General features: G+C 45.8%; 1 protein-coding gene across 1 annotated transcript; it reads right to left on the reverse strand.

Moving 5' to 3' along the window:
- Positions 1-649: 649 nt before the first annotated feature.
- LOC136471260 (myb family transcription factor IPN2-like) lies at positions 650-3,831 on the reverse strand. Its single transcript, XM_066468991.1, has 6 exons — positions 2,912-3,831; positions 2,753-2,829; positions 2,576-2,633; positions 2,192-2,261; positions 1,948-2,020; positions 650-1,676 (listed from the first exon to the last, which is right to left on the reverse strand). The coding sequence occupies exons 1-6, from the start codon at positions 3,105-3,107 to the stop codon at positions 1,056-1,058; spliced, it is 1,095 nt and encodes a 364-aa protein (XP_066325088.1). The 5' UTR covers positions 3,108-3,831; the 3' UTR covers positions 650-1,055.
- Positions 3,832-15,894: the final 12,063 nt, after the last annotated feature.

Here is a 15,894-nt window from a genome sequence, read left to right on the forward strand (position 1 = left end):
GTAATACCCTACTCCTGTGGTCTGTTGGTTTGTATTAGTTATCGTATGATATTACGTGAGTTTGGAGGGGGTCCCTGCCCGCCTTATATAGTCCGGGGAGCAGGGTTACAAGTCGGTTAGATCTGAGAGATAACCGGAAAGTAATAACTGATTACATGAATCTTGGAATCATACATATCCTAACATATCTCGTAGTATCTTAAGGATATCTTCCAGATGTCTTGCGAAAGGCGCCGACCAGAGTCGTGCCCCACAAGGCTTCGTCTTGTGGGCTGGGCCGCCCCTGAGGGCGCAACCCATGTGGTTTGCCGTGTGTATCCGGGGTCATACCCCCCACATATGCCATGAAAAATTCGATATAATCTATATTATTACATCACCACCACATTGTAGAGATAGCCTCATTGTAAAGAAAACTAGCTAGAAGAGGGCATCACACGGTACATATTATCAAATTTATGAAGGCAGCATTGATGCCCTAGAGTTTTGTACAAGCAAATCTGTATAATCTATCTAACTTAACGCATGCATATATGCATGCTGAGCTAGGTTGTTCCTTAATGTCAAGATTACATAGTTGTGAGAATGTCATTTTCATGGAAATACATTGTACAGATAAACCAAAAAGAATTAATCATCAGTACAATACAAAGGTATATCAGACAGTTCCATTAACATGTTCCTCGATGATACAAATATACATGCCTCAGATCAATGAAAGCTTGTTTCCTCAGCATGCAAAATTACCAATTAAGTTACACATGCATTTACACGCCCATCTCAACAACACAATTACATGGAACATATATAGGTACATCTCCTCAAAATAGATAATCTTGGAGCATCATCCAACAAGTGATGCACAGTAAGATCATCCTGATCAATGACACGTACATATATGCTATATATGTATCTCCGCCATTATATCTGCTCCAGCTAGCTTTACTTATTTTTTTAGCCATTGCACCGGTTAATAGTAATCGCCTGCTTTAATTTTAAATTTCACTGCAAGTTAATTAAGCACTGGATCGGATGGTTAATCATCAGTGAGCTAGTTACCCGTAGGACAAGTTCCTCGTCTGCTGGCCTCCGCCGATCACTGACGGGCTGCCACCCATGTGCGGCCGCCGCGGTGACGGCCTCTCGAGCTTGACGTCAAAGCCGCCCTTGCTCCCCGTGGAGTCGCCGGACATCATGGGCTTGGCATCGCCGTACACGTCGGCGATGGAGTCCATGACGTCGATGCCGGCGGCGTCCATCATCTGCGGCGCCATCTGGAGCTGGTCGACGATGCCCTTGCCGTCCTCGCCGTCGCCCCACATCATCGGGCTCTTGCCGTCGGCGTAAGGGCTGATGGGCCTTTTCTTGGCCAGCGACCCAATGTCGCAGCTGGCGAAGAAGGCCTCCATCGGCCGCTCCATCTGCTGCTGCAGGTCCAGGTGGCCGCCGCCGTACATGTGCAGGTCTTGTAGCGAAGGGAAGCCCATGGACGGGCCCATGTCCTTGAGCGAGCAGACGTCCAGCATCGCCTGGTGGTGGTTACCTAGTAGGGATTTGTACCCTGCCGCTGGGCACGCAGCGACGTCGCCGGCGGCGATAGTCTGGTAGGCTTTCTCCAGGATGGACTGCATGTACTTCCCCTGGGCTTCGATCCTCATCTGGAGGTGCCTTTGCACCTGCATGTTCATCAGTTCATGCATGCACCACTTGGTCAGCACAACATGCATGTGAAGGACATTACCAAGGTATATGGTAGCAGTGGCGGTAAGCTTCCTAAGAATGTTCATGATGGATGTGTAAAGTTAATGCATGCATGGTCATGAGTAACATGGTAAGGGCACAAAAAGTGGAGTTAAGTAAACTTCCTCGTATACTTCAAAAAGAAGATCTCAAGCTTCCTGAGAATTTCATGCATGTGCTTTAGGAGTAGTTTGCATTCTCGATTACCTCTAGTTGCTCATGTAGCCTTCTCTGAACTTCCATTTGCATCCTGATAGCCTCATTCATGTGCACGCTGCGGCTGAAATCATGCAAGATCCACAAAAGGAAACCGTCAGGAGCAAAAATATATCGGAGCGAGAAAAGCATAAATTTTGTTTCTAGAGATGGAAAAAAGAACTTTATTGGGATGATGGAGTGCGCATAAAGTAATTCTTCACATAGCTAGTTAGCTATTATGAAATAAACTTACTCGTTCATGCTTCTTCCCATCATGCCTGAAGAAGAGGCAGCGTTCCGTTGCATCTCCATTGCTGCGGCGGCTGCGTTAATTTGAAGAGATTAAATTAATGTTAACTGTACGGTAGCCAGCATGCACATATGCAGCTACATAGGGAAGTGATGAACGAACACATAGGCTATATGAATGTGTATGTATTTACAGATGATAATATCCAAGCATATAAAAATGGTAGCTAGGATGCAGGTTGAAAGGCAGGTGACCAGGTCAGTTGTTACTAGTAATATATATACTTGATATTCTTCACAATTGAATTGCGAATCTTTGTATATATATAGTATAACTGTGCAGCAGGGAAATTTGATGTCTTGGCCGGTGAAGCTAGCTTGGCCTTACCATCCTTAACTGAGTGCTCGTTGAAGTCCTTGTGCGGCTGCTTCCCTAACCTGAATTTCTGCCCACAATAAAAAAGATCAAACAAACAAACAAAGTTATATATATGTATCAGAAGCAGAAATATATATACAGGAAGGAAGTAGCAGGTAGCTGCAGAGGAAACCTAACCCTAACTACCTGAAGATGGCTCTTGAGGTGGTAGAGAGTAAGCCCCTTCACTCCCATGACCCTCATGATGGTCTTTGGAGTCGCCTCTGCGTGAGAAAAGAACGAAATCAGAACCTAAACGACCTGACAAAGCCAAAGGGGAGATCGACTCGAGCTACGTGTACATACTGTCGGGGCCACCGAGCTGCGTGACGGCGTCGACGAAGCGCTCATGGAGCTCGACGGTCCACCGGAGGCGGGGCTTGGGGTCGGTGGTGAGGACGAGGCCCGACCCCGAGTCGCCCTGCACGCACATCGCCTGCCTATCATTTGAGCTCACGGCAGCGGCAGCGGCGCTACTAGTGGCCTTCTTGGAAGGGAACATTCTATCTATTCTCCCTCTCCCACGCACCTCCTCTCCTTCTCTCTCTAGAGAGATCTCCCAATGGAATTAATTCTGTCTCCTCTCTCCACAGCAGCAGCACAGGGTGTGGTGCGTGTGTGTACTGGTGTGGGATTGGGGACGAGAGATTCAAGAACAAGGAATAGGGTTCGCGGGGCGCGGAGAACGAGGACCAGGCCTTGCCCTTGTGGTGCTGCTTCTGCTGCCTCGATTGCTAGCTTCTTCTTGTGTGCTGAGGAGGGCCGGGCTGGGGGTGGTTCCTTTCTTTCTCTAGCTGCTTTCTCTCTCTTGGCCTTGGGGTCGCGTCGCGCGCTTTAGTTTCCTCTCGCTCCATCTTTTCTCTCTCCTCCCCGTCGCTCTTTCTTTCTTTCTTTCCATTTTGCTTTCTCGATCTCTCTAGGAGTCTTCTCCTACACAAAGCTCATGGTGTGTGTGATATTCTATCCAGCTGCCCCAGGCCAGATCGGAGGAAAACAAAGCCACCCGCCGCCGTACCCAACTCGAAGGCTCCCCTCGATCTCTAGCTAGCTCCTTTAATTCAATTCTCGGCACAAAAGATGAGAGGCAAGTCTTTTTTGAAGTGTGTTATTAGTAGTACCCTTAGCATTACATAGTAACCGTGTATGGTTATTTATGCTTATTAGGGTTTGTTTGGTAGAGTTCTTCGAACAACTTCTAGGCTAAATCTAGGAGGAACTCTGCCAAACAGTTATGTACTGACAAATGATTCTATATATGATGATTCTATGAAGTGATTCTCTAAAATAAACTAGTGGGCTGAAGCTGACAAAAGTAGCTTCTCCCGATTCACTCCACATATAGAGACACCCTATGCATAGAGTTTATCCTAAAGAATCATTTTTCAGAGAATCATTTTTCAGTGAAAGAATCACTTCTATCAAAAAATCAGCTTCCACATAAAATTCAAAGCAAGAGGAGCTCTAACAACAAACCCTTATAATCGACTTAGCTTATAATCAATGTGGTTTTTCGATTTCCAATTTTGTTAGTTCAAAGTCCTGAGCGGTCATTAGAATATGATTATAAGAAGGAAAAAAAAACACGGCCATAGCCTATTTGGAGATAGAAAATCTGATAGAACCGTTAGATCCGACATGAACATCGCTAATGACATGTCAGTGGCAAAAATACACATGCTAATTAAAGGGGAGTGGAGGAGTGACCATTTAATATTTATCATGGTGCAAAGAGCCATGCACAATATATACTCCATCCAGTAAAAAATAGGACAAGCAAAATAAACTAATGAATGGAGCTTGGAGGCAGTGGCATAGCTAGGATTTATAGTTAAGGTATGCATCCTTAAGTGAAGATGATCCATCTTAGATGTAAAGCCAAATTACAGGATAGTCCATGTGCAATCTTTATAATTTTAATTAACTTATCTACTACAGGTTAACCTTGAATTAAACTTTAGGGTGGTTCACGGCACACAGTGCCACCATTCTGGCTCCACCTATGTCAGGAGGAAGTATATATTTTCTATACCAATAAGTCTCCCTCATACGCTTCCTAGCTAATGTAATAATGTTTTTTATTCACACAATATGATAATGTATATAGGGTACACAATTGGTGTCACACGAGTAAACAAGAAATAAAAAATGTTGCTTTCATTTTTTTTAAAAAAAAACTAAGAGTTGCAATAATATTAGTTAGTGAGAGCACCACTATATTAGAGTTGCTCCAAATCTTTACATCGAACAAAATAAAGAAGTCGACCTTGCGCGATTTTGTCTTTGTATATGCCCCACACACATGGTAGGATTAGTACTACTTTTCATTGCTTCTCCTTTAATTTGGCGCTAGAAACAAGCAAGTTATCCACCTTTAGTTTGTACTACTAAGTGTGTCCATTCTCCGTCCCTTTTTGACCATGCTAGAAAAACAAATAGGCGCGCGGTTCAATATGTAAATATTGTTCTATAAAAATTAAATCTATGATATTTGCTGAGGGATATGGGCACTTCACCATCTTAAAACTATAAGGACCTACATGTTTCTTACTAACTATCATTAGAAACCGTTACGGAAAGAGGGGGTTGGGGTGTTGGCACTGCGCACACGCATAACTAGAGTACAAAAAGATGCCTACTTTGACCCCAGTCTTATTAGCTACTAATACATAATTGAAGTGATGTAATGCTATATATATATATATATATATATATATATATATATATATATATATATATATATATATATATATATATATATATATATTGTTCTTATTTAGTGGACAACAAACTTGATTTCCAAAAAAAAGTAGCTCGATCGCGAATGACATTATTTTCTCTGTCTCATACGATGAAATTGCTCGCAGGCAATATCCTTAACATATATATCTCTTTTGCCCTAGGTTCATGCTTGCTTTGCAGTGCAAGCATGCATGGCTTTGTTTCACATTTCAAAGCTGCATCGTGTGAATTGATGTGAACATAATCATATCATTAAACTGTCATGCATTTAATCATGCGCTGTTGATTACCTCAACAACTATCATGCAGAGGTAGATCCATGCAGGAGCTGATCGACGGCGGCAACACTATCATATCTAAATGATTGCCCGTAGATTTTGTGGGAATAATTAGAAATGGACGCATGCATTTGCACAAAGACCCAACAAAAAGCACCGGTAGTTGGGCACGTAGACATGACAATATATATACTACCCAGCAGCATAAAAGCCTAATTTCTTGCAGTACGTTCTGGAGAGCTATGCGATATATATCATGGCATTGGTGCCCGTGTGGGCCACCTAGAAGTCATGAATCTTCCTTCTTTCTCTTCTTTACATTGCTGACCGGGACTTCTGCGAGGCAGCAGATGACTATATATAAGAACCCGACGAGTAACACACATAATGTGCGGCATGAAGCTATAGCTAGCCAGGAATGGTGTTTTGATTTTTTTTACATATATTGTTTTTATTACGTACTCCCTCCGTTCCAAATTATAAGTTGCTTTGATTTTTTTGATACATCAAATTTACTAGTATCTAGACATATGTTATGTCTATGCATAGCAAATTTGATGTACCAAAAGCAACTTAAATTTGGAACGGAGGAAGTATCTAGATACAATGTGTAGTAAACGTTATGTATCTAAAAATGTCAAAATATCTTATCATTTAGAATGGAAGGAGTAATAAACAAGATACAAATTATCGACACCCCTCAACATACTCATGAAATATATACATATCTAGGTACTTCAATTTCATGGACAAGATACACCACTACATATACTCCATGGACATATACAAATAATGTGTTAGCGGTCTCTGATCATGTCCTCGCAATGGGGCTGGCAGCAGCGTGCCAATTCGGTGCCACACCGTGGCCGGATCCGGCATTTCCCCGCCCTGTGTATAGATGGTCAAATGGACGACACGACCCGACATGGCACGTGCCCATTTAAGCACGTCCAATAGGCACGAATACCTTAACATGCCATGTTGTGCCATCCACAGGCTTAACTTGAGGCCCTAACATGACACTAGACGCAAATAACCAGCTCGATACCATACATCTCAGAAAAAAAATCGACAAAGTTTGCACCTTCCATCTTCACATATCAATCAAATATTAGTGTATTATAGATCCATAAAAATACGAAAGATTCAATCACAAAATCAAAAGAAGCCATCATATAGATCTCGTTGTGGACATGGTACGCCGTTTGCTCCCTCCCTGCTCGTGTGGCCATGCTCAGAGTGGGAGTCCGAGTCAGAGGGGTAGTTGAGCGGGTGGGGTCGGAGGAGGCAAAGATGTGGAGTGCTTCATCCCTGCTTGTGTCTACCAAGTGGAATCTAGGAGAGGGGGAAGAGAGTAGCTGGAGCAGGAGACAATTGACCGGCCGAGCGGCGTCGAGCATGCTTGGAGTCAGAGGGGTGAAGGAGCGGGTAGGTCACAGGACGGGAGGGGGTGGAGGCGGAGAGGAGTCAACATTGACCGATTGAGGCAGCTTGGATGAGGTTGATTTTCTACTAGTGTTATCAATTTGATGGGCCTTTAATTAATGGGCCCTATGCCAATCGTGTCGGGCTACTATATATCAGCACTACATGCCTAAGGTGTGGCTCAAGCATGGCTCTAGACATCGAGTCGAGCCAGCATGGCCCATTAACTTCTGTGTCGTGTCATGTTCGTGCCATGCTTAAATGGGTCATGCCTCGTGACACCGCTGAGGTCTAGCCTCTATTTGGCCATCCTCTAGCCACGTGGAGTGCATGCAGTGTCCTTGCAGAGACATGGCCTCCTTGGTTGGTGGCTTTGTTAATGGCACCAGTGGTTGCACAGGGCTAGGGATTGCGTACCAGGCATCGAGGGTGGTAGTGGGGACGTGTATGTGGTCTTAGTCCATGTTCTATGGATGTGCTTGGAGGGTAACTGATAAGGAACCTCCTTGGACTGGCTCGATCTTCATGATAGTAGGTCAATAAACCAAAGATAGCTTGTTGAGAATAGCGAGATAACTAGCTTTATACCTGAAAAGGTTGGATGCAACCAAGCGATGGGAGAGAGGCACTGGAACGTGAGTGAAAGGATCAAGATGCCCAAGATGGGGGTGAATTGGGCTAATTCTAAATTTCTTTGCAATAATTAAGTCCTATTGTTAGCCCAATTAACCCCTTGTGCCTAGAAAGTGTTTCTAATGTTCTATCGTACAAAAGTCTTGCAACCTAAGTTCTAATCCTACTCTAGCATGGCAATTCTATGAATGTAAAGACAAGTATTAAATTGCTCAAAGTAAATGCTCAAAGTAAATGCTCAAGGTAAATGCTCAAAGTAAAGAGAGAAGGAGGAACGCGGCGATGTTTTGCTGAGGTATCGGAGAGTCGTCACTCCCCACTAGTCCTCGTTGGAGCACCCGTGCAAGGGTGTAGCTCCCCCTTGATCCACGCAAGGATCAAGTGCTCTCTACGGGTTGATTCTTCGACACTCTGTCGCGGTGAATCACCCACAACCGCTCACAACTTGAGTTGGGTCATCCACAAGCTCCGCCGGATGACCACCAAGCTCCCAATCACCACCAAGCCGTCTAGGTGATGGTGATCACCAAGAGTAACAAGCACGAACTCTCACTTGACCACAACAAGCCTAATGAGAAGGGTGGATACATACTTTGCTACTCTTGATCTTACTAATGAGGGCTCTCTTTGGGATTCTCAAATCTCAATCACCTCACTAGGACCTTGCTCTTCTTGGCACTCTCAAAGGTGTTTCTCAGCTGTTGAAATGAGTAAAAGTACCCCAACACATGAATGGAGGAAGTATTTATAACGTGGGTTGAAAAACAAACCGTTATGTGCCTCTACGGGGTGACCGAACGCTCCGGTCATGTTGACCGGACGCGCCGGTCAGTTCACCCCAAACTCCAATGTTTAAAGTGTGACCGGACACGTTCGGTCATGATTTTCCCTCTCTGGAACCTTACTAGAGTCGACCGGATGCTGGCCCTCAGCGTCCAATCACTTCACCTCTCAGCGTCCGGTCACTTCTAGACGACTTCACCTTGATCAAATGAACTGACCAGACTCTGCGCCAGCGTCCGGTCACACCAAAGCCAGCGTCCGGTCAGTATTTGACCCTCCATTCACTTTCAACTTTCGATCATACGTGAATGAAGTTTGCTCCAATGGATCTAAGGGCTTTTTAGGAGCTACCTAGTGCTAGGTTTAGCAAGTGTGCACCACACCTAACCCACTAGACTCACCTAGGTCAAGCTACCCGTCCATACCCCCCTTAATAGTACGGCCAAAGGAAAAACAAAGTCCTAAACTACTCTAAGTGTCTCTTCAACACCAAACGACACTTAGAACTAGTCCATCCTTAACCTTGTCGTTCATCCTTTGAAAACCGAAATGATTTCCATCATAGGGGCATGACCACCATGATAACCCAAGCGATCCCCATTACCATGACCTAACTTAATTGACTCTACAAAACACACATTAGTCATAGTAATCATGTATTGTCATTAATCACCGAAACCCAACTAGGGGCCTAGATGCTTTCAGTGAGGACTTTGACTCGATCTCCGAACGACCATAGAACCACAATTCAGAACTAATCCACACAAAAGACCCAATGAATATAGAGCATGAACTAGGGGATCCTAGAGGGATCTCTTCATAAGTCTAGGAAGAACATAGGTTTGAGTAAGACACTTGGCAGCTCGGCTACAATACAATATGGTTTATCAATTCATTAGAAGGAAAGAAGGCCAGGGCCAGTTTCCAACAGGCCTACCACTATGATCGGAACTACATTGCCCTAGCGATCATGACTCCACATCCCTCAGCCATATAAGTAGTGGCTGCAACATTGAGGAGGAGGCACTAGAAGGAAAGGACGCTAGGGCAGTGGCGTCGTTCAACCAACCAAGCTCTAGTAAAGCCCCAGGCGCTACTTGTGGAGACACTGGCTCAGCGGGCCTCTCCACTTGGAACCTGAGTTAGAAGAAGGAACAAGCCCGATGGAGGCATGCATCAACCATAGCTCCCATGGGAAGGCCTCGGCCAAGCCATGGACCATGTAGTGCAACATCTCCAATAGGTGGAGGAACCCGACCCTCTACATTGGTAACTCGTCCGGCAGATGGAATGAAAGCTACATAGCTCAAGCCTAAGTCTTTCATTTACTTTTTGTAATCCTTTAGTTTTTGATTCAATAAAAATGTGTGTCCTCATTGCCACATACCTTCTTCCCAAAGAAGCACTACACCCATGGCTCTCCTTCACACTCGGTTGATCCATATGGAACGGAAGGCTTAGGGACTCCCATAGGAGTGCGTCCATAGGCTAACCGCGCCTGATAAGCACGCATACATCTCTTGGGCACCATATGCTCTTTGTCAAGATGGCATCGACATCCAAAAAGGCAGCTACATCGATCCTACCTCCTAGCTCGTTTTCTCTTTCTCTTTCCTTTCCATTGAATTCTGACCCAATGGCAGGTTGAGTCATCCCACAATCAAGCAAGGTGGGACCCTAGAATGGGACATAGCTAAGGATTCAAGGCCGCATGAAGCATGCGAGGGACGTTCATGGGCAACCACAAGTGGCCGAAGCTGGATGCCTAGGGTCAAGACCAGCTGCACCATTGAACAATGTCTGAGTACAGACTTAGAGCCGCTCATGGTCATCCACCGAGGAAGGCATCGAGCCTCTGAGCTTGGATGAACGAGCTTAGGAACCAAGCAAGTGGCTCAGTTGGGAAGCAAAGAATCACTCAAGACCAATGACCGGTCGACCGGATACTTGGGATTCTCACAGACTTACCCATTAGTAGCACGGGTGCGGCGCTCTTGGCCACCAAGGCCAGCATCATACAATCTAGCCCAACAAGGGAAACAACAAAACCTGAGCACAACTTAGAGAAAACAGATTACTCATGAAGTAATTCTATTACATGGGAATGACCCAAAGAACCGATTACAATATATGGTGGCTAAAACCACAAAAGAAGCCTGCCTATACGGTGGCAAAAAACATGGATGAGGCAACCACCCATCCGACTAAGCCTCTATGGCACACAGAAGGGCGCCCTGTGAGCCCTCACCATCGATCCCTGGCAATGCAAAGGAAGCCGAACCCCTTGGATCTAGACCTAGGAAAGAAGGCAGATGGTGGGCTAGGAGAAGACGAGGGAATTGATGGAGAGTGCGATGAGCAACGACATAGCCTAGGAGAAACACCTCTTCTTTCAGCGATAGCTGGCGGCACAACACTTAGCCACCAAATTCTGGCAGTCAAAAGATACACCCCTCTCGCCTAAGCATTCTTACCACTAGAGGGAGGATCGAGGGATTATTGAGCAACCAAAGTTGCTAAAACCCCCCAACCTCTCTTAGGAGACAAGGCAAGAGCACCCACGAGCTGCCCTAGGCCAACCTAGGTGGTGATAAGGAAGCAAGAGGTAGTCGTTCACCCCTAGTTTCCTGAGCATGCAGGCACGAGGGCCAACTGTGGCAGAACTGCCTGAAATAACACGTTTTCGGAGGCGCTCGTCTTCCACTAGACACTAAGCACCTTGAAAGTGAGTTACATCAAATAGTTTCATTGAGCACACCCCAAGGAAGAACTCGAAACAATCCACTTTTTACATCCAGAATCCAATAATGGGTACCCGCTTACAATACTTAGTCTATTTTCATACAACAAGTGTTCTTCGAAATTATTTATTATAATACCAGAATTCAGAGTGCGATAATTAAATAGCGGAATGAAAATAAACATCTAGCGAAAATGATACAAGGATCCGTCTGTGCCCACCAGAAGAATCCTCCACACAAGTGCTACTCCTCAAGCTGCATCTGCAACAGTGATAAAATAAACCCTAAGTACACAATGTACTCGCAAGACTTACCTGACTAGTGGGAATGGTTTCCCGACTCTCAAGGATATGATAGGCAATATGGGTTTGCTATTTTCTTTTTGTTTGCGGAAAGCATTACTAATAGTTCATCCTTACAGTCAAGTTTTATTAGCAGTCATGATTACTTCATTAGCTAACCATTCTAGGTAAGCACCTGTTCTACTTTCAAGCAAGGGTTAAGCAATCAGAACCATTTCACCATCTTTCATCTTCCAGTTCTTACTACAGTGCTAGACCATAGCCAAGTCATACTGTCTCACGAAAATGGTGATTCGTGAACCAATGTATCCCAGCTAGGTACCCCGAAACACACGCCCCATTTGTACCCTAGGCACAAACAAGACCAACCCATTCCACTCTTGTCACAGGGTCTAGGTCCCCATCCAAACTTAGACTCCAAGCCTCCACACTTGAGAGTTGAGACCCAATATCAATATGGTGCTTAGACCTCCACCTTTCTCCGCCTTCAATCAGTCAGTCCGGAAAGAGCCAGAACCCACGACAAGAGTGTAACGAGCCTTCCATCATTTTATCATTTTATTAGTCTAGAAAAATAGTGTAACCAAGCTAAGCCCCATTGGCCGCGGGGCACAACCTGTTACACCCACCAATACCCATACCATATCCCTGCCCTATCTCCATTTTTCCTTTCATCATTTTATTATGAGAGTAATAATAATCCCCTATTGTGAGCAACGGCAGGTTACTCATGCTACCGATGACATAAGCATAGCATCTACTCGAACCTGCACTAGTAAGACTCTTAGGACATGTATATCTATGCATGTGGTTACCATAAAATTCCTATAACATAAATGCACAACACATATATATATATGGTGAATTATAAAATAGATGTTATGCACCAGGGCTTGCCTTGGGCAGGCGCGGTGTCAGCTGAGTCAGTCAGTGGTGGCTCTGAGACCTCCTCCTACATGAGAATCTCCTCCTTGTACTCCTCGACGATCTCCTCGGGCTCGTGATCGCTGGTGGTCACGCTCTCCACCAACTCGTTCTCTACATGCATGCGATGATGATGCAACACTTAGCATTTAGGCAACAACAACTCCTAAACTAAGAATATGCATACTAAGCTAGCTCTAACGACTAAGGTACTAAGCTAACTATCATCTTTACCAAGCAAAGTGTTGGATTCAACTAACAAACCCTTAGCTTGGCATTTTAAGAAAATATCTTTATTTCTACTAGTGATTTAATGTATATTGAAACAAAGAGCATTTAACTACCCTAATGCTTAGTCTATTCTAAAGCTACAAAAATTATAGTGATCACACAATAATACAATGAAACTGATGTAAAAATTTTAGGATCAAAACTATCATCAATTCACCACAAAAATTCCTATAATAATTAACTTAATATTATGAAGCACTTTCAAATGATTTAATAGCTCCTAGTGTCAACACATATAGACATGAACTAAATGCACTAACAGATAGATCACAATTTTAGAAACCTAACAAAATTTGTTTCGTAATTTTTGGACACCTATACGAATTTATATTAATTACCAAAGATCAGCTCAAAATTAAATTAGAAAACCATTCACAAATTCCTAGAAAAAGAAAAACCAATCTCCCGCGCAGCCCACGTGACGCGGCGTGTGCGCGCGCAGCGGCCCGCTTCCGCGGCCCACGCGAGGTTGGCCCACGGCGGGGAAGCCCGCGCACTGGCGTTTTTGCAAAAGAGTCCCCAATTTTCTTCTGAATCACACCTAAGCCCCAATACTATTTCCCCCTCTCTCAAATCTTCTCACTTAACCCCCTGACATTCCTAGAATTCTCCACACGCACCCCCGGTTAACCCATGCCCGGCGGTGCGGTGAGCGGTGCCATGGGGTAGCCACGTCGGCCACTAGGGACCCGCACTGGCTCGTCGGTCAGGTGGACACTGAACTATGGTCCAACCACCTACACCGAGCAGCAACACGGGGTGGCGGGACGCATTGAAGCGAGCTACGGCGGCGCACGACCATCCATGATGGCGATGCCGCTGTTCTAGTAAGCTAGGGCAGCTACAGACCTAATTGGTTAGCGCACAAGCATCAGGAGGCTACTATGGACCTGGCTAAAGCAATGGTTGGAGCGGAGGACGATGGTGGAGGGCTAGCCATGTGCGGCTAAGCCATACGACAGCGCACCATGGCGGCACGGTCGCATTAGTGATGACGGTGAGGCGGTAGAGGTTTAGCTAAGGCATGTAGGGCGAAGAGGGGTTCAAGGCGAGTCTAGCGATGCAACCAATTTGGCTCAAGGTGATCATATAGGAGCTGCCCTCGGTGATGGGTGGACTCGGCCTTATCGACATGGTGGCGGGGAAAAGCTCCAAAATTGAAGCTCGGCCGGGCACCATTCAAGGCGGGGTGGGAGCAGTTGGCTAGGTGGCTTGATGGCAGAGCCAAAGACGCGACGAATCGGGCGATGGTGACTTCTCCCTGCTTGTTTTAATGGCGCGACTCAGTCCACCATGGTAGCAGAGAAGAGAGAGGGAAGGGGGTAGGTCAGAGCTCAGCTCGTCCTTGCCTTAGTGGGGTGTGACTGGCCACTAGTGAGTCGGCACACATGCAAGCGCTAAGGGCCATCATGGCCAGAGGGAACGTGCGCGCACCCACGATCGGGCATGACATGTGCGGCCGCAATGCCATAAATGGCGAGGCAACGACACCGGCAGCAGGGACAAGGCCATGTGCATGGCGAGGCGAGTAGTAATGGCAGTGGCTGTGCCACAACACAAGGTAGGGAGGGCAGTAGCACAGCAGCAGTGTGGCAGCGGGTGGGTAGCAGATTGGTAGAGCGGTGGTAGTGGCGGCCGTCGGGGCATAGTGGCCAGCAGCTGGCCGGGTAGGCGGCCAGCAGCAAGCATGGCAGCTAGCCACAACTAGACCATAGCCAAGCCATGGCCGAGCACAGCATGGCGATGCAGAGTGGACGCGCATGGTGACCGCGCGCACTGGCCAGGCAGCCCGAGGCTGTGTTCGTGCACAGATTTTAAAGCGTCTCTCAACACTAATCCAACTTGGTTGTGGCTAAACCACCTTGACCATGCCGAAGGAGGTACATCAGGCTACCATAAGGAGCAAAAATATAGCACTAATCTTTAGCTAAATTTTGCAGAATTAATTCACCAACATAGCATTGCCATACTATTATTGGACTTAAGAATTTTTCTAGGTCTTGAGCTAAATTTGATTTCAAGTTCTATTTTTAGGCTATTAGAAATGTTAGCTAGCAATGTTATTTTCCCACAGTAAGTATTTCATTGTCATCTACAAAGTTTGTACTTTAAACTTTATTTAAGCATCACACACATGTTCTATAGTATTTTGTTCCATAAAAATTGGTTTAAAACACTACTTGATAATTGCCTGAGTTATGGAATTGCTTCTCGTTTAGCATTTTTATTGATCATTTTATGTTGCAATTCTTCATGTATTCATTCCATCACATGCATTATCACATAAACATGATGCTCATGGCATTATTTAGTAATTTGTTTAGGGCGTAACACCGAGGGTGTTATACCGACCGCGGCTAAGAGCGTGCAAAGGGTAGGGGTGGCCCCTATAGAGCTGCCGAAGACGTAGGGGAACTCGCCCCTCATACCCTATCACAGATCTGCTCCCTCTACTCTAGGTCAACGCCACTCCACCGATGCTGAAATTCCACCAACCTCACAGAAAGAGGGTTTGTAGCGCTCTGAAGATTTACATGAAGAGCCCCATCCCATAAGCTCCTCATAGCACCTAGGTTTGTAGGGAGTGTTGGGTGCTCTTTAGCCACCCCCATCCAAAGCTATTTATAGTCCAACCGTCTGATCTCCCACCAAGGGAAGATCATCCCAGGAGACCACTGGCCCCCGAGGGCTAGCACCCCCACCACGTTGTGAATCTGGAGTGAAGCAGTTGTGTGGGGGAACCGCATGCCATAATGGAGGAGGTGATAGGACACCGTTGAACCATCGTGTCCTCACCGATGACCCATGTCGCCATGCGATCGACAAAACCGCATGAGATTTGAGCCGCACTACTCAAGTCCTTTGTACGGGGTCGATGGCCTGGATCCACCCATTCAAAACGTCGTGACTTCTTGGCCCTTCAATCTTCGACATACACATTTACTCCACCTACCGACACGGTGACCAAGGAATATCAAAATAATACATAGAGTGGTAGTAGGAAGGGTAGGTGCTGAGCAACTGCCCCACCCGCTGATGGACCGGCCCACGATGGGCTCAGGGGCTACGTCGGCCCTCACCACTAGGAGTTAAAAGGTCTACCCAGCGGATGGCTCTTGATCGTTCCTAGACATGGAGAATCAGGAGCAACAGGTACTGAGCGATGGTCCCAC

The sequence above is a fragment of the Miscanthus floridulus genome, chromosome 8 (assembly GCF_019320115.1).
Source record: "Miscanthus floridulus cultivar M001 chromosome 8, ASM1932011v1, whole genome shotgun sequence".
NCBI lineage: Eukaryota > Viridiplantae > Streptophyta > Magnoliopsida > Poales > Poaceae > Miscanthus > Miscanthus floridulus.

What these genes read in the sequence shown, in the direction of transcription:
- LOC136471260 (XM_066468991.1), bottom strand. Translation starts at nt 3,107, where the DNA reads ATGTTCCCTTCCAAGAAGGCCACTAGTAGCGCCGCTGCCGCTGCCGTG. An exon ending in GCAGCTCGGTGGCCCCGACA is followed by an intron (nt 2,830 to 2,911) that starts GTATGTACACGT and finishes TTTCTCACGCAG; the next exon opens with AGGCGACTCCAAAGACCATC. An exon ending in ACCTCAAGAGCCATCTTCAG is followed by an intron (nt 2,634 to 2,752) that starts GTAGTTAGGGTT and finishes TATTGTGGGCAG; the next exon opens with AAATTCAGGTTAGGGAAGCA.